This window comes from Lutra lutra, chromosome 3 (genome assembly GCF_902655055.1).
Source record: "Lutra lutra chromosome 3, mLutLut1.2, whole genome shotgun sequence".
Taxonomy (NCBI): domain Eukaryota; kingdom Metazoa; phylum Chordata; class Mammalia; order Carnivora; family Mustelidae; genus Lutra; species Lutra lutra.
The window spans coordinates 172394704-172417425 of record NC_062280.1 but is presented as its reverse complement, the minus strand read 5'-3'; the positions used below and the strand labels follow the sequence as shown (position 1 = coordinate 172417425).

Sequence of the window (22722 nt, the reverse complement as noted above, 5' to 3'; positions counted from 1 at the left end):
TTTACTTTCTGTATTTGTGTCAAGGGTTCTCAGGATCATCCGTAGGAGCAGTCATAGCACTTAGCGCTTAGTCATACTCAAGGCTGTGACTTCTTACATCAGAATCAGCAAAAAGAAAAAGTAGGTGTTGCACAGTCTGGGGGAAAACACGTAAGCTTCCAGAGACTTCTAGGAGAGTCACAAAGGATGCACGTAACAAGTAGTTTCAACACATTTGAACAAGGGAAGCTCATTAGAGACTCAGTGTCCAGGGTTTTTATTTGCGGCTGGTCACACAGATGCACCTTCTGCCTACTATGTACTAAAATTGCGATTTCCCGGAGGAAAGCATGTGTTCAGCTTACAGCCATATCAGTGACACAAAACAATTCAGGCATATGGTGAGCTATTATTGTCAGGGAATGATGGGAACCCTCCAGAAATCAAAGTTCACAGATACCAGCCTAGAGCCTACCTTATAAGAAGCAGGCCTTTCTAAAGATCATAGTCTCAGGCTTGCTTTTTAACTGTTTTCTGCATAGTATCTTCTATCTGTGGACTTTCATTATCTGTGTTCTGTGAAAATAATTAGATTAACACTAGACTAATTTGCTCTGTCCTGCCTGCATTTTGTAGGGACTGTTTTTAAGGTAGTCATGTATAAAGACCTTCCCAGGGCAGTGGGCATGACTTCATCCTTTAAGAGATTTTGAAGAGTTTACCTTTTATACAAGATTGCCGTTCTTGCTTAATAATCATAAAAATTCAGATCTTCTCAATTTGATGTTTAAAGATTGTAAATTCGAGCAAAACTAATTGATAGTTAAGCTGATATATTTCTGCAGTTAGTCTTGCTTTAGGTCAAATAAATCTTGGTTAAATTTTTGCTTTATCAGTCAGTGCTTTATGAGCTTAGAAATGTTACTTTTCCAAGCCTTAGTCTGCTTAGCTGTGAAATGGAAATATATAGGGTTTTTTTGAGGAATAATAAAATGTTGTCTCTAAAGCACTTGGCGTAGTGTGTAGCACATAGTATATTCTCAATAAATGGCAGTTCCTATTATTGTTGAGAGATTGTTGGTGTGATGGAAGATGTGATTGGGTTTTCCCCCCTCATACTCTTTTTTTTCTTTACAGATTATGTAAGTAATGTTTATTATGTAATAATATAAATATATGTATAACTTTACATAGTAATTCTCAAATATATTTTTATTTCTGTATCTGAACATATTTACACACATGTACATGTATATAGTTACACAGATGTGCACATAAAACACCTCTTACTTCTCTGTGTAAGGGAAAACCAGAAATAATTTTGTGCATATTTCATACCTAACAGTAGGGGTTCTGTTCTGTTAATAAGGAAGAAAGGAAGAGTGGCTGTGGTGCTGGCACACTGCTTATACCACTTAGAGATGCACAATAATATATTTAAGTTTTGCTCACCAATGGAAGTTTGGTGGGTTAGTTCTAGATTTTTGCTGTTTCAAATCATATTTTAATTCTTAGATAATCTTAAGCAGTCTTCTCTTGATTTGAGAAGCAGTAAGAAGTCTATCCCCAAAATGAGTTAGTGGCAAAAACCTTAGTCCTACGTCTATTGACATAATAATATTTCTCCACAGTTTTCTTGACCAATTGTGAAGGATATTTATCCCTGATCTTTCAGAACTGTCAAAATGTCAGATGACAACCTGGATTTAAAATACCGTGGGTATAGTAAAAGTTCCCAGTTGAGCATGTACTGTGGAATATGATGATCTCTCAACATAAATTACTCGCGAGTGTGTGTTGAAGCAAGTAGAAGGGAAAAGGTGCATTGTACCCTGTTTTTTTTTTTTTTTTTGGGTGGGAAAGGGTCGAAATGGGTGGGAAAAGGAGAATGAAAGTATTTATAAGAACAAAAAGACTGTTAAAAAAAAAAGAAAGAAGGCTTTTAAGCAGTGCTTCTCAGAGTTTGGCTTATTGATAGGATTTCCATTTAATTTATCACCCAACATTGGACACTTCTGACAGTAAGAGGCTTTTACCCGGAGGGGTATTGGAACAGCTGGCATAAAGTGGGACACTGTTATATTATCCTGCAGACTGCCTGCATGAGATTGTCTTAGAGTTCTTATTAAAAGTGCAAAATCTTGAGTCCTGTCGTATTTACAGAAGCCACATGTTCAGTATTTCCTGTATTTGTTTATCCTCTAAATCTTTTTTTTTTTCTAGTAACACCTGTTAATGTCCTATATAATCAGTGTTCTGGACAGTATAGCATGGAAAATTCTGGCCTCAGAAAAGTAGCACTGATAAAGGGAATATTTTCCAGGGCTGCTTTCTATTAATAATATAATATGAATGGAGGCCCCTTGTAGGAAAGAGGAATATATAGCTGCCATACTGTTGAGAACTGGAGAGCTGTTTGATCTTACGTATCATTTTCTCTTATATCTCTTTTTCTGACTTTGTTAGTTCTAATGCATTCTGCTATATTTCCTAATGTGTTTGGTGCCAGGCCAAATTTGTGGAACCAAAACAAGAGTGTGTGTTGAAATTTCGAAAGAATTAAAATTGACTTTCTACTAATAATGTTAAAATGAGGACATTGGCCTAAGTGTTTTCCCACCACTATTACCTAAGATAAACATTTCTGAGTTTCTTTAGCATTCACTTTAACTTTCAGCAAGCCTTTCTTCTGTGGTTAAATTAAGTGATTGTACTTAGAAATTTTTTTTAATGCTTTTAGAAAAGAATAATTTCATGTCTGTATTTTCATGTCAATTAAATCATTGAAATAGTAATATGGCAAGGAATAATTTGCTAAACTTAATGCATATTTTTCTTTGTATATCAGATCACAAAGGAGGAAGAGCGAGAGAAGAAGTTTTCCAGAAGGCTAAATCATAGTCCTCCCCAGTCAAGTTCCCGATACAGAGAAAATAGGTGATTGATTGATTGAACCATGTTCAGTGTTTAGACATTGGATATCTTTTATATGAATGCTTAGACTTGATTATCTTTCACCTAGGGGCAAGTAATATCTACTCTTCTGTTGGTCTAGGAAAGTGTAACTTAGTTCCTTTCTTAAAAGAATATCTATGTCAGATTCGTAGGTTCTGGAAGTGAGATCTGGAATAGTGCTTAAAAAAATTATTATGGTATTTATTTCTAACTTCAAATTCCAGTGAAATCTTTTTTTTTTTTTCCCCTCAAGATTTTATTTATTTATTTGACAGAGATCACAAGTAGGCAGAGGGGCAGGCAGAGAGATAGGAGGAAGCGGGCTCCCTGCTGAGCAGAGAGCGTGATGCAGGGCTTGATCTCAGGACCCTGAGATCATGACCTGAGCTGAAGGCAGAGGCTTTAACCCACTGAGCCATCCAGGCACCCCTCCAGTGAAATCTTAATGTGAGAACTTTTTTGCATGAAGTTTCCCTTTAGTGTGAATAAATTATTTTTCCCATTAAGATTTCAGAAGCATTTAGTGTGGGCAATAGGTGGGCCACATGCCTTTAAGTATGAGGTTATGTGTGTACAGGACACCGTGTGCTAGGAGATGGCATGTACTGATCCTAAATGTATAGATGTCTTTGTGTATAAGGGTAAAGATTGAGACTTTGACAGTTTTTTCCCTTTAAAGGGGTTTTAGAGTTCTTGAGCAGATCATGTTCAGTTTTTCAATTTGAGTTTCCTAAATATGTGGTGGAATAAAGAATCATGATGTTTACAGGAATTAAATGTGACTTTTGCATTTAATGAGTTTTTTCTGTATCCACTTAATTATTTTCCTAAAAGTGATCATTTATTTCTTTAGAAGTCGTGATGAGAGGAAAAAAGATGATCGTTCTCGCAAAAGAGATTATGATCGAAACCCTCCTCGAAGAGATTCATATAGAGACCGGTACAATAGAAGACGAGGCCGAAGTCGCAGTTATAGCAGGAGTCGGAGTCGAAGTTGGAGTAAAGAGAGGCTTCGTGACCGGGATAGGGATAGAAGCAGGACTAGAAGCAGAAGCAGAACACGAAGCCGGGGTAAATAATCCACATATATGTGTGTTCTGATTAGCATTCTTCTTTTGTGAATAAGCTATATTTGAGGATTTTAAAAATGGCTTTAATTTTTGTCAGCGTTGTCTTCATTTTTCTATTGTGATGTATTTTGTGGTCTAAGTGAACGTTTTTTAAAAAAAATTCCTTTAAAAATTTTATTTAATGCTAATTAAAACCACAGTGAATCACCACTGCATGCCGATTATAATGACTAAAAGTAAAAAGGCTGACTTTATCTAATACTGGTAAGGATAGAGGTAAACTGAAATTCTCTGGAAAACACTTTCACAGTATCTTAAATTTAAATCTACACCTACCACGTGACCCAACCATCCCAACTCCAACCTATTTATTTAAGAGAAACAAAAGTGTATTTCCACACAAAGACTGTACGCAAATGATCATGGTACCTTCCTTTGAAATAGACAGAAACTAGAAACAACCCAGATGTCATGTGAGTGGATAAACTGATGATCCATACAGTGGAAGAAAAGAATGGAACTTTTGGTATATGTCACAAAAGGATGAATCTCAAAATAATAATGCTGAGTGAAAGAAGCCAGACAAAAAAGAATATACATACATATAAAGTTTTAGAAAATACAAACTAATCTCTGGTGACAGGAAACAAATCATTGGTTGCCTGGGATGGAGTAAAGGGTGGAGAATTATCAAGGAGTGCAAGGATATTTTGGGGGGTGATGAATATCTATGTATATAATTTTGGTTATGTTTGGTTTCACATGTATATACACAGATAAAATTCATTGTATAAATATGTTCAGTTTATTATATAAGAGTTTTATTTTAAAATCAGGAAAACAGTTAAAATTCTCATTTCAGGTGAATATATTTGCAAGAGCATGTCATTTCCAACATTTTATTTTCCAGTGTGTGTTATTGAAAGGAAGATACTGGAGGCAATAAAACAACTAAAACACTTTCAAGTAAAATACCTTTACTCAAACTTAGATTTTTGCTACTCTTTTAGCCTTTACTGTACAGTCAACTTTAGTCTTTGGGAAATAATATTTATGGCCTTTGTATATGCTTTATACTTTTACTGTTGCCCTGGCGTTTTCCCTTTCTGTGATCTAGGTATACTAGGTCTTTTCTGCACATTGCTTCACTTAACTAATCTCCTTAATTCCTTTTCTCTCTCCTTGGGACCATATATAGCCCAGTTAATGTTTTGTTTTGTTTTGTTTTGTTTTAAAGATTTTATTTATTTATTTGACAGACAGATCACAAGTAGGCAGAGAGGCAGGCAGAGAGAGAGAGGGGGAAGCAGACTTCCCGCTCAGCAGAGAGCCCGATGCGGGGCTCGATCCCAGGACCCTGGGATCATGACCCGAGCTGAAGGCAGAGGCTTTAACCCACTGAGCCACCCAGGTGCCCCCCAGTTAATGTTTTTTTTCATGTTTAGTGTGAACTCCTTTTTCTTTCTCTTGGCTCATCTGTTTCCATCTTCAATAAATAGTTTTTCACTACTAATATTATAAATAGTGTATACTATTTATTTAAAAACCCATGCTGGGATCTTTAGGTGAATTACAACTCAAATGTTCGTCACAGAAAAAATAACAGTACTTTATTGTATATTTTGTTTTGTGGGCTGAAGTTACGCATACTAAGATTGCACTGAAGAGAATAAAAAATCTCTTTTCTATAAACAGCACTCCAAGGAGAAAAAGCTCATTAAGTACAGCAAATTTTGTGTGATTTTATACTTCAGGTCATACTGAAAAAAAATTAGCTTATCTTGGAACATTGTGTATTTGTTTAGTAGTTTTTAAAGAAAAGGAGGCTTGTGTACAATGTGAACGTTTTCTCTGTGTTTAGCAAAAATACCACTATTTTGTGTATCTGTGACTTTTTTAATATAGTTTTATAAGTTATTTATATTTTGTTGCAGAAAGGGATCTAGTAAAACCTAAATATGACCTGGATAGAACAGATCCACTAGAAAACAATTATACTCCTGTCTCTTCGGTACCAAATATTTCATCTGGTCACTACCCTGTACCTACTTTGAGCAGCACTATTACAGTAATTGCTCCTACCCATCATGGTAATAACACTACCGAAAGTTGGTCTGAATTTCATGAAGACCAAGTGGACCATAACTCCTATGTAAGACCACCAATGCCAAAGAAAAGGTGTAGAGACTATGATGGTAAGTCTTTACTGTTTTCTGAAGTACTGAACTAGCATTTCCAGTTGACTAAATTCTGTAAGTTTAGGTTGCACAGTTATTCATGGACAGCCCAGTTAATGGTGGTAAGTTAGTCTTAGGCACTTCTTGAATTCTTCAGTATTATTTAAACCTCTATTAGTCACTACTGACTATTGTATATCAGTCTAAAGACAGTGCTTCTTTACACATAAGTCTTAATATATTTTTGGAGTTTATCAAACAAGAGTAGTATCTACTGAGTTGTTATCTGGGAATCTGCTACTGAAACATTCTTGACAAAACTCACTTCTTTAGAAATAAATAGTTATTGGCATGTAATTAGAACCTAGAAATGTGAATATCACCTATAAGAATTTTATAAATGAAGACTCTCAAAGTTTTACTGTAAAAACTTTGTAAATTGTACTAAAGTTATAGTTGCATTATTCTCAGAGTTTTAAGTGAAATTTAAATAAAGGAAATGAAAAATAAAGGAATTTCTCTAATGACAAAGTATATAAAAGTTTTATGCCCGCTTGCTAGCTAGGTATACTCATTTTAATTTGTGGATATATTTTTTAATGTGTTTGTTAGCTATATTTACATCATAAGTATTTTATGTTACTGGAAATTAGCTCTTGTGTTATGGTTAGTTATACTGGCCCAATATTAAAAATACTCTTCTTTTTTAAATATCTTACCTTTGTTAACTTACAGAAAATTTATTTATCTGACACTTTCCATGTTTCTAATTATTCTTGCTTACAGAAAAGGGTTTCTGTATGAGAGGAGACATGTGCCCTTTTGACCATGGAAGTGACCCTGTAGTTGTAGAAGATGTGAATCTTCCTGGCATGCTGCCTTTCCCAGCACAGCCGCCAGTTGTTGAAGGACCACCTCCTCCTGGACTTCCCCCACCTCCACCAATTCTTACGCCTCCACCTGTGAACCTGAGACCCCCAGTGCCTCCGCCAGGCCCATTACCACCCAGCCTACCACCTGTCACAGGTAAGTAAATATATTTGTTTGCCAGTACTCATTATCTGTCCATTCATAGCCTTTTTAGAAGTTAATAGTTTGATGCTTGCTTTTGTTAAAAATACCTGAAATAATCCTAAAGATGCCTCCTAGAAACCAAGGGCAAGATACTCTTATTTAGAATATACCCACACTTTGCAGGTGTCGCCAAACCTATGGTTTACTGTGGTTTGGAGGGGCCCTGACTTAGCACATCCCCGACGAATCCCAGCTCTCAGTAGTTCTTTATAGCTTAAGACAAACCTGTTTTGGAATACAGTAAAAGGATATTTTACCCTAGAAAACTAATATAGTTATAAGAATTTGAGTTTATAGATACTATAATTTTGCTGATAAATGAGAATATCATGTTTGGATATACAATAACTTATTTTATTTGTTTGCTTTCAGATGATATTTCTTATTCTTTGGTTTTGACAGGACCACCACCTCCACTTCCTCCTTTGCAGCCATCTGGCATGGATGCTCCCCCAAACTCTGCAACCAGTTCTGTTCCTACTGTAGTAACAACTGGCATTCATCACCAGCCTCCTCCTGCTCCACCCTCTCTTTTTACTGCAGGTGCAGTTTTGCCCCTCTTTATATTCATAATGTAGTGAGGGTTTAGAGCAGAGTTTTAGATAAGGAATTTAAAAATGTCTAGAGAGTGACTAGCTCTATTAGGTTTATTTTTTTTAGTAAAATCATATAGAATAAAGTGTAGGCATGGGGGATGTATATTAAATATAAGTCCCTTAGATTTTTAAAAGACTAAGTTTTATGTATGTGTATATCTGTATATATAATATAATTACGTGTATTATATATACATATATATTTAAAATTTCTTTTACTGTTATATTTTCTATTTAACTTTTTATTTTTATAAAACTAAATTTTCCTTTTAATACATGTAGCATGTTAGCTCTGTATTAGTAATGTTATATAATTTACTTTTTCTTTTATCAATATTCAAAAATTACCAAGTGGTGTTTTATAATTGTTTTTTAATTACAGTTTTTGTATTACCAGATACATATGACACAGATGGCTACAATCCTGAAGCCCCAAGCATAACAAACACTTCCAGACCTATGTATAGACACAGAGTGCACGCACAAAGGCCTAACTTGATAGGACTAACATCAGGGGATATGGATTTGCCACCCAGAGGTACTATGATTAATCTTTTCTTCTTATTTTCATATCAGGAGTGGCAAACATTTATAAAGAATGTGGTCCTGCATTTATTGGGGTTGAATAAGGGATGGTGATTAAGTTTATTCCTCTGATCCTTTGGTCTTTCTTAAGAGAAAAGGTAATGTGTAGTTTTCTATTTGTGTTACTGATGACACTTTATTCTATCACTGGAGGGGAAAGGAATTTCCTGAAAGTTCATACTTTCTTTTTTTTTTTTAAAGGAGAATAAATCTTTAAAAAAATTCTTTAAGACTGTATTTATTTGAGGGGCGCCTGGGTGGCTCAGTGGGTTAAGCTGCTGCCTTCGGCTCCGGTCATGATCTCAGGGTCCTGGGATCGAGTCCCACATCAGGCTCTCTGCTCAGCAGGAAGCCTGCTTCCCTCTCTCTCTCTCTCTGCCTGCCTCTCCGTCTACTTGTGATCTCTCTCTGTCAAATAAATAAATAAAATCTTTAAAAAAAAAATTTATTTGAGAGAGTGAGCGTGCACGTGCGCGAGCGTGCACGTGCGCGCGCGCGCGCGCATGAGAGAGAGAGAGAGAGAGCGCGCGCGCGCGCGCGCACAAGCTGGGGGGAGGATGAGGCAGAGGCAGAGGGAGAAACAGATTCCCCACTGTGCAGGGAGCCTGACTCAGAGCTCAGTCCCAGGGCCCTGTGATCATGACCTGAGCCGAAGGCAGATGCTTAACCGACTGAGCCAACCAGGTGCCCCCAAAATACATATATATATATATTTTTTAAAGATTTTATTTATTTGTTTGACAGAGAGAGAGAGAGAGATCACAAGTGGGCAGAGAGGCAGGCAGAGAGAGAGAGGGAAGCAGGCTCTCCGCTGAGCAGAGAGCCCGATTCGGGGCTCGATCCCAGGACCCTGAGATCATGACCTGAGCCGAAGGCAGAGGCTTAACCCACTGAGCCACCCAGGCGCCCCAAAATACATATATTTTAAGGTAGTTTTTTGGGGGGTTATTTTTACCAAAATACATATTTTTTAAGGTAGTTTTTTGGGGGGTTATTTTTTATCATTTGCAGTCTTTCTTTTAAAGATTTATTTTATTTATTTAAGGGGGGAGGGGCAGAGAGGGAGAGAGCGAATATTAAGCAGACTCCATGCCCATCATGGAGCTTTATATGGGGCTTGATATCACAACCCTGAGATCACGACCTGAGCTTAAATCAAGAGAAATGGAGAGTCAGACATTTAACTGCGCCACTCAGGCACCTCTGTTATTTGTAGTCTTGCGCTCTTGAAAGTAATGATTTAGGTGTGCTAGGTAGGTCAGTCAGTTAAGCATCTGCTTTTGGCTGGGATGGTGATCTCAGGGGCCTTCGGATTGAGAAATGCTTTAGTTCCTGAAGATTTTTTTTGTAGATTGGATAATGAAATAAGTTTTACAAGCTTCTACAAACTTGTGCTTGATACATATTTTACATAGAAGAATTTGTTACTGGTTTGATCATAATATTTTAATCAAAAGGAATTATGTTTTAGGAAGTGACTTATCAGGTTTTAAAATTTTTTTAGAGGGGACAGACTTTTTGATAAAATTTCTAAATGAGAAAAGAAGGTAAGAGTTTAGATGAGGAAGTCACAAGCAGGGGCCGCAAAACTGCTCTGCTAGAAGTACAAACTGATAGGTTTAGAGGAAGGGAGAAAGGTCACATTAATTTGAAAGAGGGAGCGTTGGCTACAGATACAGGAAGTGAGGGATTGTCATCCACAATGGAAAATGTATGTAGGCCAATAAAATATATTTTTTTCCCTAACTACCTCAACTAACTTTTAAATCCTATTTTCTTTGTAGTCTTGACTTATTTTTTTTTTCTAGTAACCAAAAAAAAAAAAAAAAAAGAAAAAGATTTCATGATTGATGCCTCATCAATCATGAATAAAACTGCAACTTGTTGAATGGTAGTGCCTAATGTGGTTTAGTAAACTTGTGAATACTTACACTTTGCATTTTTTTATTTGTTCATCGAAATGATCAAATTCTGCATCTAACTTGAGTGTTCAGGGGACTTTTTGCTACAGAGGTATAAGGAACATTATAATTTATAACCAATTTAATTTATATCATCTTTGATTTTACAGGAAAGCATTTCACATGGATGTCACTTTTCCCTCACACTTTTTAAATTCTCATTGAGGAATTCTAATAGCTATCATTAACAACAACAGAAGAAAATTTTTTTTGAGTTTTATATAAGGGATAAGATTGTTTATAAATGAAAATTATAAGCCACTTAAGATTGTGGCTTTTCATCTCAAGTCTCTCCTGCCTAGTTCAGAGAAAACCCCATTCTTCTTTGGTCATTGCTTAGCACCTTTCTTTTTATCATACCTATAGTCTTTGCTTTTACCGGAACCTCCTACATTAAGTCATCTCTTTCTTACCTTGCTGCTTAGGTGTGGCAAAAATATATGCTACTACAGATCAATATTAGACTCATTCCAATGCCAGGCAAACTTTTTTGATGGTGGTCAAGAAAAGGAAGAGGGATCATGTTCTTTATATAAATCTCTTACCATGTAGAAATTGCAGTTTGGTAATTTCAGCTCCACATGTGTAGTTACAAGTTATGGGAAGTGGCCTCATTGAGAGAGCAATGTCTAGTATGTATGGTTAGAAATTTGAATGCCTTTTCCTATAGATTCATTGTATATAGTGATTATTTTTGTACTGCTCTTCATATATATCACATAGTATTTTTGTCATGTGGTTTAGGAATATATTCTCCACTAATAACATTGTTTTTATGTACCACAGAACTGATTTAGCACCCCCATTTTAATTGAGTAGTACCTATATTTTTATTTCCTCATCTTTTCTCATTCTTCCTCCCCCCCTGCAAAATGTTTTCATCTTTTGCCCATTTGGTTTGAAACTTATTTTCTTGGATGGTGACAGATATATAACTAAAAGTTTTTATATTATTTATTACATAATTAGTGTACATTTCTTACTATCTATAGATGATGGACTTAATTTAAATTTGTTATAGGCTATTATGCGATAATTATATTATTCCATACTTTAAACTTGATGGGGAATCATCATCATTAAACAAAAGAAAAAATTTAGGCCCATTGATACCTTAGAATTACTAAGAAAAATGCCTGAGAGGCTCTGAGAATTATTCTTTCCAGATTTCTAAGGAGGTAGAGAATTTGATAGATGTTCCTTGACTGGATAAAGGTAGGAGTAAGGGCTAAGTGGTTTTCCATTTGCTGTCAACAAAACCAGGGCTAAAAATTTTAAGCATAAAAACAATTTATTAAAAGGATAATGTGGGGGAAAACTCAGTATATATAACTAATAGACTCATTTGCTAATTGAATACCAAGAGGAACTTATTTCCATTTTTAATACTCCTTAAATAAGTTACAATGAAAGACAGTCTGAGTCAGAGAATATAGATGAATTGGAACAAACACATCACAATGACTAGGGGAGAATATATCACTGCCTTTCTTAGTGAACCTTCAGATAAAGAACATATTAAAGTAAAAAAGAATATTTGATAACTCAAAAACTTTAAGAAAGTCAGTGAACCGGGTTGGGAGGCAAGAGTAAGGCCACAAATCCTGTTGCAGAACTGGTCTTGCGAAGGTGCCACTGAGCAAAGAAGCTGCCAGCTTGCACTGTGAATATCACCAGTGTTAGATAGTGGATGTTTCCACCTGATCTGCTGTGGAAACATAGGATGATTTAGCCAGAGAAAGGGGGTAGGTAAAGCAATTACATTCCATAATACTTTTGAGAAACTGAAAACTTAATGACTGGAACTGAGGGAGTGAGATATGTGGAGGGAGGTATGAGACCAGTTAAGGGCATTTAAAGAATTCTAGAAAAAGAGATGACAGTATAATAGCTGGGGTAGGGTACTACCAGTGGAAAATGAAAGATTTCAATTTAGTGGAATTGACGACATTATTGGATTGCGGGACTTAGAATGGGTGAAATGGAGAGCATGAAATTGAAGACATCCGATTTCTGCTCTGGATAATTGGGCAGCTGCTAATATCATTGAGAGGAAGAACAGATTTGGTAGGAAAATAAATTTAGTTTTGGAAGTGTTTAATTTGTTGTGTCCTGGGGCGTTTGAAGAGAAATGTCCAGTTGGAAGTAAGATCTGGACGTCAGGTCTCTTAAGAGAGATGGTTTAGAAAATACAGATTTTTTAATCATGAGCATGTAAAACAGTGGTTCTCAATCTTTTCTTCTGTGCCATTAGTAATTATGGGAGGTATAGGAAGATGGAATGAGGCATATCCAAATCTGCAAGCCTGACTGATAAGGGTTCTGAAAACTCTTCTCATATTCTTCCCTTTGAGAATCACTAAAAATGATGAATGAAGCCATGGTAATAGATGTCTTAAGGTGATTGTGTAGAGCGAGATTGGAAAGTGCAAGTAAGTAACCTTGGAGAACACCAGTATTTGAAGCTGTGGGCAGAGAAGGGGGAGCTTAAGTAGGGCACTGAGAAAATGAAGTCAGGAAGGCACAAAAGCAGGGAGTGAGGAGTCCTGAAAAATCCAAAGAAGATAGGAAAAGAAGTGATCAACAGCATTTAATGATAAGAGGTCAAGTAAGAGAAGGACTGGGATATATTTATAAGCTTAAGCAACAAGTTAGGACATCAGCAAATTTAGGATGAGAAAGTTAAGTGCAGTAATGAGAGCGGCTGCCAGTTTTTGGAGGATTAGTGAATGGGTGGCAGGGAAGCAGGTTAGCAAGTGTAACATTTCTTAGGAAATAGCTGTGCATGTGGGGAGCAAAGGATGGTGGTACCTGGAGGGGAAGTAGTTTTATGAGATTTCATTTAAAAATGGGGTAATTTGAGCTTGCTAAATGTTGATGGGAAGTTCCAGTTTAGAGGAAGAGGTTGAAGATGAAGGAAAACAGCAGAGCTCTGGGACACTGATTTTACTGATCTTTATATGGGACGAATTACTGGAAGGAACTCCAGGAGCAGAAATTCAGTTAGTACATTAGACTTGGTGATAAGTAATGCAAGTTTGGACCAGGGTTGTTTCGGTGAGAAATGAGAGGAAATCTATGCAAGGTGAATTGAAGGGATGTGGGCAGACTCAGAAATCAAATAGTAGTTTCATTAATAGAAATGCTTAAGAAAGACTTAATAGTACATTTGATATGAAGATAATTTGTACTTTGTATGTACTCTGAGTTTTGAGAAACCTGTAGGATTTTGAGAACTAGATGGCCAGAGAAAACTGACAAGTTAGAAATTGAGAACTGACTTCTGGACAAGAGTTCATGTGTGGTGGAGAGATTGATATGATCTCCTGCATGGAGATCAGAGTTGTACCTTCCATGAGAGGTTGTGCTGGAACACCTTAGGTTATTTTGGTTAGTTATGTGTTTAGAAATATTAAGAACAGGAGGTATGCAATCAATTTATCCATCTTTAAAAAGAATTTTAAAATTATATTTTTCTATGTGGATTAAGGTTTGCATGTTTTAAGCTTTAGTGTTGTTTCAGAATAACAGGTTAAATGTACCTGTTTGTCACATTCCAACTAAGTAAATGTCAAGTGTTGGAAGTAGCAGATGTGTACAGCTCTTTTACACTGCATTTCAATCTTGAATACCTTTTTAAATCAAGTGTGCTTTCAATCTTGAATACCTTTCTAAATCAAGTGTGCTTTGTGTTACTGTGTTGATATTTAAATAGGCAACTTCAATCACAACTGTATCAATTCTTTTTTTTTAAGTTATCAGTTCTTGAAGGTCATTGGGTTGATGTTAAATTTTGAATAAATTTAAATTTGAATAAATGTTAAATTCAGGTCGTGCATTTGATTTCAAAACTATGAACTCGAAGCCTTAAATAAATCAGAAACTTAAATTTCTGATTTATTTGTACATTTATTTACGGGGAGGGTGATGGCCAATGAAAACAGTGACATTGATTTTACCTTTACTGTTCCCTTCCCCCCCACCGCTACCTTCAAAAGAAGTGGCCTGTAGAGTAATATTGTAATTTGACATGTAAGAATTACTGAGTCTTCTTTAGTTAGATATGAAGTAAATTCAGAATAAGTTTAAATCCTTTAGGTTATTATATTTGAATCTGCATTTATTTCTGTTTCTTCTAAAAATGTGTATTTGGACAAGAAGCCAGAACTTTGTTTTCAGTATGCATGTAAGGAAGTATCTGTGATAAACAGAAAATATTAATCTGTGCTCTCTTTTCTTTTCAAATAGAAAAACCTCCTAATAAAAGCAGTATGAGGATAGTAGTGGATTCAGAATCAAGGAAAAGAACCATTGGTTCCGGGGAGCCTGGAGCTCCTACAAAGAAGACCTGGTTTGATAAGTAAGCTGGCAGGATTGAGAAATTTTAATGTATAGTGATTTTTAGGATACTGGAATATTATTTGGCAGTATAGTATTCTCTTTCAAAATGAGCTTTATATAATTCTTTTCTATAAGCAGTCTCACACTATAGTGTACATTGATTTCTAAATATTTGTAAGTTAATAGGTACTTGGAGGGTATTTTCATACAGAAGTGTTGTCGTAGTCAAGGACACAATTTTTCCTCTTCCTTCCTTTCCCCACCTCCAGAAAAAAACACTGCTTAACTTAGAGATGTCAGTGAAAACTACCTATATAAAGGATAGTCATGAGACCACTATTAGAGAAGGAAGTTGGGTCAGGTTTGGGAAGAGGCTTTAGCATGTAGGCAAGTCCTATTAAGAGCTGGAAAGTGATCTTTTGGGGAGCTGGGGAGGCTGGATAGTCATTAAAGTTGTCAGGGAAGGGCTTCAGAGAAAGAGGATCATTGAAAGAACCAGAATGTTGGGGTGCATGTGAAGATTCTCTTATAACATTTGTAAGTTAAAGGAGAGAGGATCACACTTTCAGAGCTTTAACAAAATTTAGTAATGGGTACTATCTAGTTCTGGCTCTGCCTATAATTCTGTGATGTAAGGAAAGTGTGTAACCTCTCTGGGCCACAGTTTTGGCCTTTTTTCAAGTGCCAAATGTATGGTTTACAGTTTTGACATTTTTTTTTTTTAAGGTGGAAAGTGGTTGAGATGGTTATACCTTGTTTTTAATCAGTGTTTTAGAATAGGATACATTTCAGTAAGCTAGCTTTTGCAGAAGTGCAACAAAAATTGTATAAGCAAATTTACTGAAAGAGCACTGGACCTTTCCTGCTTAAGTGGGCGTGGATTCAAAGTGGGACATAATAAATGGCATAGGAGAACCCTTCTCAGTTAGCTACTGTGAAAGATATGTACAGTAGTAATTAGGAAATTTCAGTTTTTGGAAGAAAATTTCAATTTTCTTTATCAATCAGTAATTTCAGTTTTGAAAAAACAGTAGAACTTAAATTGTAAAACCTTATTAATCTCTGCTTGATAGGGGGCAGGATTTATAAATAAATATATTAATCAACTTGATTTTTTGTTACAGGCCAAATTTTAATAGAACAAACAGCCCAGGCTTCCAGAAGAAGGTTCAGTTTGGAAATGAAAACACCAAACTTGAACTTAGAAAAGTTCCTCCAGAATTAAATAATATCAGCAAACTTAATGAACATTTTAGTCGATTTGGAACCTTGGTTAACTTACAGGTAAGAGCTATGCAGTAATTCTGTGGTCTTTGCTTAATTATTTAGGGAGGGATTTTAATGTAGTAAGAAAAATACTTTTATAAAGGAATATGGAAAATTTGGTGACATTCTAAATTTGGAAAATTGGAATGATATGAAACTATATTTTTAAAACAATGTGTGATTTTGAGTAAGTTTTTTGCTCTCAGAAGGCAAGGAGTTTGGATTGATCATATTATATACTTTCTACCTAATAGAAGTTATTACAAATTATAGCAAACTTTAATCAGAGTAGAAAAATCTAATCTTTTAAAATTATTTTTTAGTTTTTAAAAAGACTTTATTTATTTGACACAGAGAGAGTACAAGCAGGGAGAGGGAGAAGCAGGCTCCCACTGAGAGGAGATACCACCGTGGGGCTCGATCCCAGGATGCTGGCTGGGATCATGACCTGAGCCAAAGGCAGATGCTTAATCCACTGAGGCACCCAGGTGCCCAGGAATATCTAATCTTTAATAGGGTTCATTTCCTCAGTTTCTCTGAAGCATTACAACAGAATGCTTCAGTCAGGATGTTTCTGCTGCTCGTATATCGGGAAGCACTTAAACGATAACCTTTGGGGGGCCCAAATATCAGCTAATTAAGGAATACTTAATTAGTTTAAATATTTACTTTTCTTCTATCACTTTTGAACATCCTTAAGGATTAAGTATCAGTGTAATTTGTATATGACTTCACCTAAAATTAGACCTCGGGTTGGGTATTTGTAATTTGTGAGATTATTTAGTATTGAGTTAACATTATATATGTCAAAAATACTGTAATAATGTTGGGCTTTTTTTCCAGTATGTATGGTGTTCTTTTCAACTAAAATAATTACTTCCCATAACCTGTTAAAAATAACTTTTAGAGAGTACAACTGAAGTCGATTATTTGGAAAATTTTGCTTTTTTGACATTTAAAAGATAATATAGGGGCACCTGGGTGGCTCAGTGGGTTAAAGTCTCTGCCTTCGGCTCAGGTCATGATCCCAGGGCTCTGGGATCGAGCTCCGTCCGCATCAGCCTCCCTGCTCGGGAGAGCCTGCTTCCCCACCCCGCCGCCTCTGCCTGCTTCTCCGCCTACTTGTGATCTCTGTCAGATAAATAAATAAAATCTTTAAAAATAAATAAATAAATAATAATATAAAAAGAACATGAAAAAATGGATGCTTGCTTGGTGTGGGGCAATAGAAGTTTTTTTTTTTTTTCCCCCTAGAGATTTTATTTATTTGACAGAGAGAGATCACAAGTAGGCAGAGAGACAGGCAGAGAGAGAGAGAGAGAGAGGAGGAAGCAGGCTCCCTGCCTAGCAGAGAGCCCGATGCGGGACTCGATCCCAGGACCCCGAGATCATGACCTGAGCTGAAGGCAGAGGCTTAACCCACTGAGCCACCCAGGCGCCCCGGGGCAATAGAAGTTTATATAGAATTTAAAGGAAATGTTTCCACCTTAACTCTTTGTGTACTTCTCATTCCTTTCCCCATATATCCCCATAATCCTATTATTGTTAAAAATATATCATATATTATTCTAGGTTTTTTGTATTTATCTATCTATCTATCAGTTAGCACACGCAAAAGATATATATATGTTAAAAAATATGCGGGCCCATGGTATACATATTACTCCACAGTTACGTAATCTTGAGTATCTTTGAGTATCTTTTTATAGCAATTCAATTTTATCTACCACATTTAGATGTAGACACAAAAAAGTTTTCAGAATATTCTTTTCCTCTTGCAATTTAAGTGCCCTGGTAAAATTAATTTAGGGAAATTTTCAAAACTGAGGAGCAAAACATGGTATCTCACTACTGTATCAGTTTGCATTTTTTATACAGTCCTTAGTTAACATTTCTTTGGGAGTGAAAGTAAACTGTGGTAAATAATCTAGGTGTAAGAAAGGGTAAAGATAGAATACTTCCTGGAAGAACCAGAATTTCATCTCTTGAGGAATTTTATTGGATGAAACAATGGATTCTTTTGGAATTCACTGGTCTTAATATTTTAAATCTTAGGTTGCTTATAATGGTGATCCTGAAGGTGCCCTTATCCAATTTGCAACATATGAAGAAGCAAAGAAAGCTATATCAAGTACAGAAGCGGTACTAAACAATCGCTTTATTAAGGTTTATTGGCACAGAGAAGGAAGTACCCAGCAGTTACAAACTACTTCTCCAAAGGTAAGAGAGAGATTTGTGTGAAACTCAATGCTTTTCTCAGAAAGCTCTTAGCATACAGTGTTTAAGAGCAGGAGTACTGCAGTCAGGTAGACTTAAATTCAGATTCCGGCTCTACCTCCGAAACGTGAAGACCGAAGGAACTTATTTAATGTCCCTAACCTGTTCTCTTTATTGTGAAGTTAGTCCCTAGTTTAGAGAATCATTGGATGATAAGATAAAAAGCATATAGAAAAGTCCCTAGTAGATAGGAGATAGTATGTGGTAGCTTATACATATTCCAGAAATGCATACTGTGTGTTCGTTTTGGAAATCCTTCCCTTCCTCTCTCCCTCCCACCTTCCCTCTTTTCTCTTTTTCAGTCACTGAATCAGTCACTAATGATAGATCAGTTGCTTACAGGAGGATTTTATAGCAGTTTGTTTCTCGATTGAATTTTCTCCTGTTCATTATTTCCTTTATAAATAAGTTAATTTATGCAAAGAAAAACATCTATATATGTGTGTGAAGGAATTTGGAAGACAGGTTTTGATTATAAGCTGCACTTTTAAAACTGTCTGCATGGGCAATGTAATAACAAATAACAGAGGTTATGTGACATGTTCATGAGCTGATCCTCTTGTTTAACATTTTTTTCTTGTTCTGAGGTAATGCAGCCCTTAGTCCAGCAGCCCATTTTGCCTGTTGTGAAGCAGTCAGTCAAAGAGCGATTGGGTCCGGTACCTTCAAATACTATTGAACCAGCAGAAGCACAGAGTGCCAGTTCAGACCTTCCTCAGGTAAATGAAAAGTCTTATTGTGTGTGTCTCATAACAGGTTCTCAGCAAATTAGTGTCCTTTGTGATTCGAATTATAGTTAATTGTGTATATCTTATACAGAAATACAGTCTGTACGTATATGAACTCCGCCTGTAAATTTTCTTTTTACCACTAGCATAAGATTTTCACATTCTGTTTTTCCTATAGTATTTGAATTTTAAATTCTTCTCTCTAGTTAATACTTGAGTTCCCTTTCACTTTGTGAAGGAATTAATTTTAAGCAAAACTGCCTGAAAAATGAAGTTCAGTATATTAAATCTTATTTTTCCCATCATCTTTTACTTGACTAGATTTCTATTCCAGAGAAGATGATACAATAGACTGCACCAAAAGCTTTTGCGAAGGGAATGCTTAAGCCATCAGGTTTTAGCATGCTTGATGATACTGTTTCAAGTTACTTACATAGTTCTCAGAACTTTGCATCACTCATTCCTGAGTTTCAGATTCTCTTCTCCACATGTCATTCCCTTCCCACTGCCTTCCACGCTTGAGTGGCAGTTTCTCGTTTCTGCACCCTCCGTCTTTGAAACTTAGCTTTCTTTTTCTCTAGATATTTTGGCATTTGTTGTTCAATGTAAGCATTAGGATGTAGTTAGGATGCTATTTTATTAAAATAGTCTTCTAGGTAATTCCTGAAGAGTCAGATAATGAGATTATACGGAAACATGCAGAACGGAAATTGATAAATTTTCACTTACTAAAAAAACCCCCAGGGATAATAATTCCCCATCCTGTTACCTCAAATCATCACCAGATACAGTGTATTTGGCTATAGAAACATACTTTAGGAAAGAATGGCTTTTATTTTTAAGCTCAAGAAGCAGGCAGATATTTTAGTTACTCAAATCTAATATTTACAGTGTTCACACTTTCTGCACACTTGTCAACATAGGATTCTAAGAATTTATGATTCTGTATCAGTGGAGGGACTTTAATAAATACCTAGTTGAAACCTTACTTTACATCATGATTTTTTTATGAGTGCATAATACTGCGTACTATTTGTTTTTCCACACACATTTTCTTTCTGTCTCTGTCTTTGAAAAAGGCCCAAGTTTGTGTGATTAACATCAGTATACTTAACAAGTTAGTATATATTAGTAGAATCAGAATGTTCAAAATCCCAACAGACCTGTGTGTTTGGGGAAACACTGAATATGTCCATTTTAATTTTTTTAGAATGTAACTAAGTTATCTGTGAAGGACAGGTTGGGTTTTGTATCAAAGCCATCTGTTTCAGCAACTGAAAAGGTAAGAAGAATAATAGCATGATCTGTTTGTCTTGGCTTCATAAATGTTTTCAGGTGGCATCTTAATTTTTTAATTTTTTTCATAGATCTAAACTCTTGCTTCTTAATAGTATCTGTATCTCTTATTCCTACCTTTTTGCTTTCCATCTGCTGAAAAAGAAAAAAATTTGCCTACTTTTTTTTTTTTTTTTACTTTTTGCATCAGCATTTTAATATTTGCCTCTCACTGTGTGTCCCATGTGCTTCCTTCTTTTCATTTTCTCATTTTATTACTATATTTTCTTTAGCGACATTGTGCATTTTAATTTGAAAACTCTGGCAGCCTAATGGAAAAGGCCACAAATTAGGAATTTTACCTGAGTTTGAGTTCTGGCTCTTCACTTACTAACCGCATGATACTGGGCAGTGCTCTTAACCTTTCCGATTCCTTTTCCTTGTTGGAGAAATGATTGTAAATTTGTGTTGCTCACAGAGTTTTGTGAGGATAAATAAAATGATTCATTTAAAAGTATATTTTAAATTGGAAAGGGTGATGTAAATGTAAATTTGTTATTTATTACTAACAGCTATTGTACATAGCCTGACAATTGTCATTTGTCATTTCTTTTTTTAAACAATGGGGTAATTACTGATTAAATGGACCTATCTCATAGTTTTGTGTAGGTGTGTTATTTATTTTTTCCATTTAGGTATGAGTGAATGCTCTGGTCTTTAGTCTTATTTGATATATGGAATCACAGAATAGGATTAGATCATTTTTCTCATTTCTGTGTCCTCACCTTAGAAGGAAGGTAAGGCCCAGTGGATAAACTAGGAATTACTGAGTCAGGACTGGAATGTGGGTCTCCTCTATTTTATATCCATGGCTCTTTCCATTATTAAGATTATGTAGAAAGTTGACTCTATATGTTAAATAGAGAATCCCATGAAAGGGCTAACCTCTCTTTGCTGGTTCTTCAGTATATTCTCTTCTTTATTTGCCATGTTAAACTAAGGCATTTCGAGAAATTTGAATTTGAATCTCATTCTCTATTTCAGATTTTCGTCTTGGGCACCTCAACATTACTTCAGGCATAATGTACTTAAAAAATGATGATTTCCCTCCTAAATTAACCTTTCCTCCTCACTCCAACTCTGGAAGTTATACCACCATTTTCCAAGTTGTGCAGTCTAAAAACCTGAGAGTCATTCACTTGTGTTTGTCATCCACTTCTTTTTCTCCACCACCTTCAGTTTCTTGGCCTCTGGATGTGGTGTCCTAGCCGTATGCTCCTGTAGTTTATACTACCACCACTGTACTCCCAGACTTATTTTAATGTTAACTTCTTACAGAAGTTAAGAACTTCATTTCCCCAGCTACATAACTGCTTGATTCATAGCATATCATATCTCAGTTATTTGGGGCTTATGTCTCTGTGTTAGATCTTCTTTTTAACTTAGCAAGCCTTTTTCTGCTCATTATTTCTCACTCTTTCCTGCCTTTTTTCTTTTTCTTTTTTTGGTGGTGATTTTCCTGGAGTACATTTTCCTCTAAGTGAATTCTAGTCATTCTTTTAAAGATTTGAAAAAATCTCTTTACCCTATTCTATAAAATCTTTAATTTTTTCCCCCATATGATGCCTCCCTTTTTTCCCCCCCTGTATTTGTCTATATCTTAGTCCATGCTACTGACTTTAGCAGTATCTAAATATTTACTTCGATTAGGTTTATCCATCTTGATAGTAAGTAACTAAGGAATAAAGAAAATAAGTCTGTTACACTTTGTTTAGTAATGACCAATTCTGGAGAGTTCTGAAAACTTTATACTTAGCATCTGTTTATGTCAAGATTTAGACCCTGAAATTTATAGCTTTTACAGAACTTGTATGTTTGCTTCTGTTTTTTTTTTTTAATGTGTTTTATATAGCTTTAGGATAAAAGAGATACAGATTTGGAATTGATAGTGTACATTTAGTAATAGAGTTACCATTAACTGAAACATCACTAATGATAATATTTTTATGAAGAAATACTGTAAATACTCTAAAGAATCTTTTAAGGAAGATTTTAAGGAAAGCAGTTATTTAGAAGTTTGTAACTTTCAGTCATCTTCAGTGAACTTCTTTATAGAATAGCGTTTTGTTTTTGTTTATTCTTGGTTGTTCCCGTTCCCCAAGTCTGTAGGGGTTTTTGATGAAGAATCCTTAGAGCTTAGTGATTCAGAGAAGTCTTAGGAAGGATAGAAGAATGTTTCCCATCATCAAATTGAAGGCTGGGAAATACTTAAAACTAGTACCTATACAGTGTCTTCTGTCGTTACGAAAGCAAGTAAGTATACAAATATAAAAAATTTCCGCTTCCTCTGAACAACACTGAGTAAACCCTTCAGTGATTCTTTATTCTAAAAGTCCATTTTTATGTTGAGAGAGAAAACTTAAAACCTAATTTATACA

General features: G+C 35.6%; 1 protein-coding gene across 13 annotated transcripts in view; it reads left to right on the top strand.

Moving 5' to 3' along the window:
* Window positions 1-22722, top strand: part of RBM26 (RNA binding motif protein 26) — an 88368-nt gene that overhangs the window by 32019 nt on the left and 33627 nt on the right. For 3 of the 13 annotated variants that reach the window (XM_047720208.1, XM_047720207.1, XM_047720201.1), the window contains exons 4-14: window positions 2828-2916; window positions 3788-4005; window positions 5939-6199; window positions 6968-7207; window positions 7628-7798; window positions 8234-8389; window positions 14646-14757; window positions 15863-16022; window positions 18060-18224; window positions 18869-19000; window positions 20220-20291. In XM_047720208.1, coding sequence (XP_047576164.1) covers window positions 2828-2916; window positions 3788-4005; window positions 5939-6199; window positions 6968-7207; window positions 7628-7798; window positions 8234-8389; window positions 14646-14757; window positions 15863-16022; window positions 18060-18224; window positions 18869-19000; window positions 20220-20291 — 1776 coding nt within the window. The remainder of the gene's footprint in view (window positions 1-2827; window positions 2917-3787; window positions 4006-5938; window positions 6200-6967; window positions 7208-7627; window positions 7799-8233; window positions 8390-14645; window positions 14758-15862; window positions 16023-18059; window positions 18225-18868; window positions 19001-20219; window positions 20292-22722) is intronic. The other 10 variants (XM_047720202.1, XM_047720205.1, XM_047720204.1 and 7 more) reach the window with 10 other exon arrangements.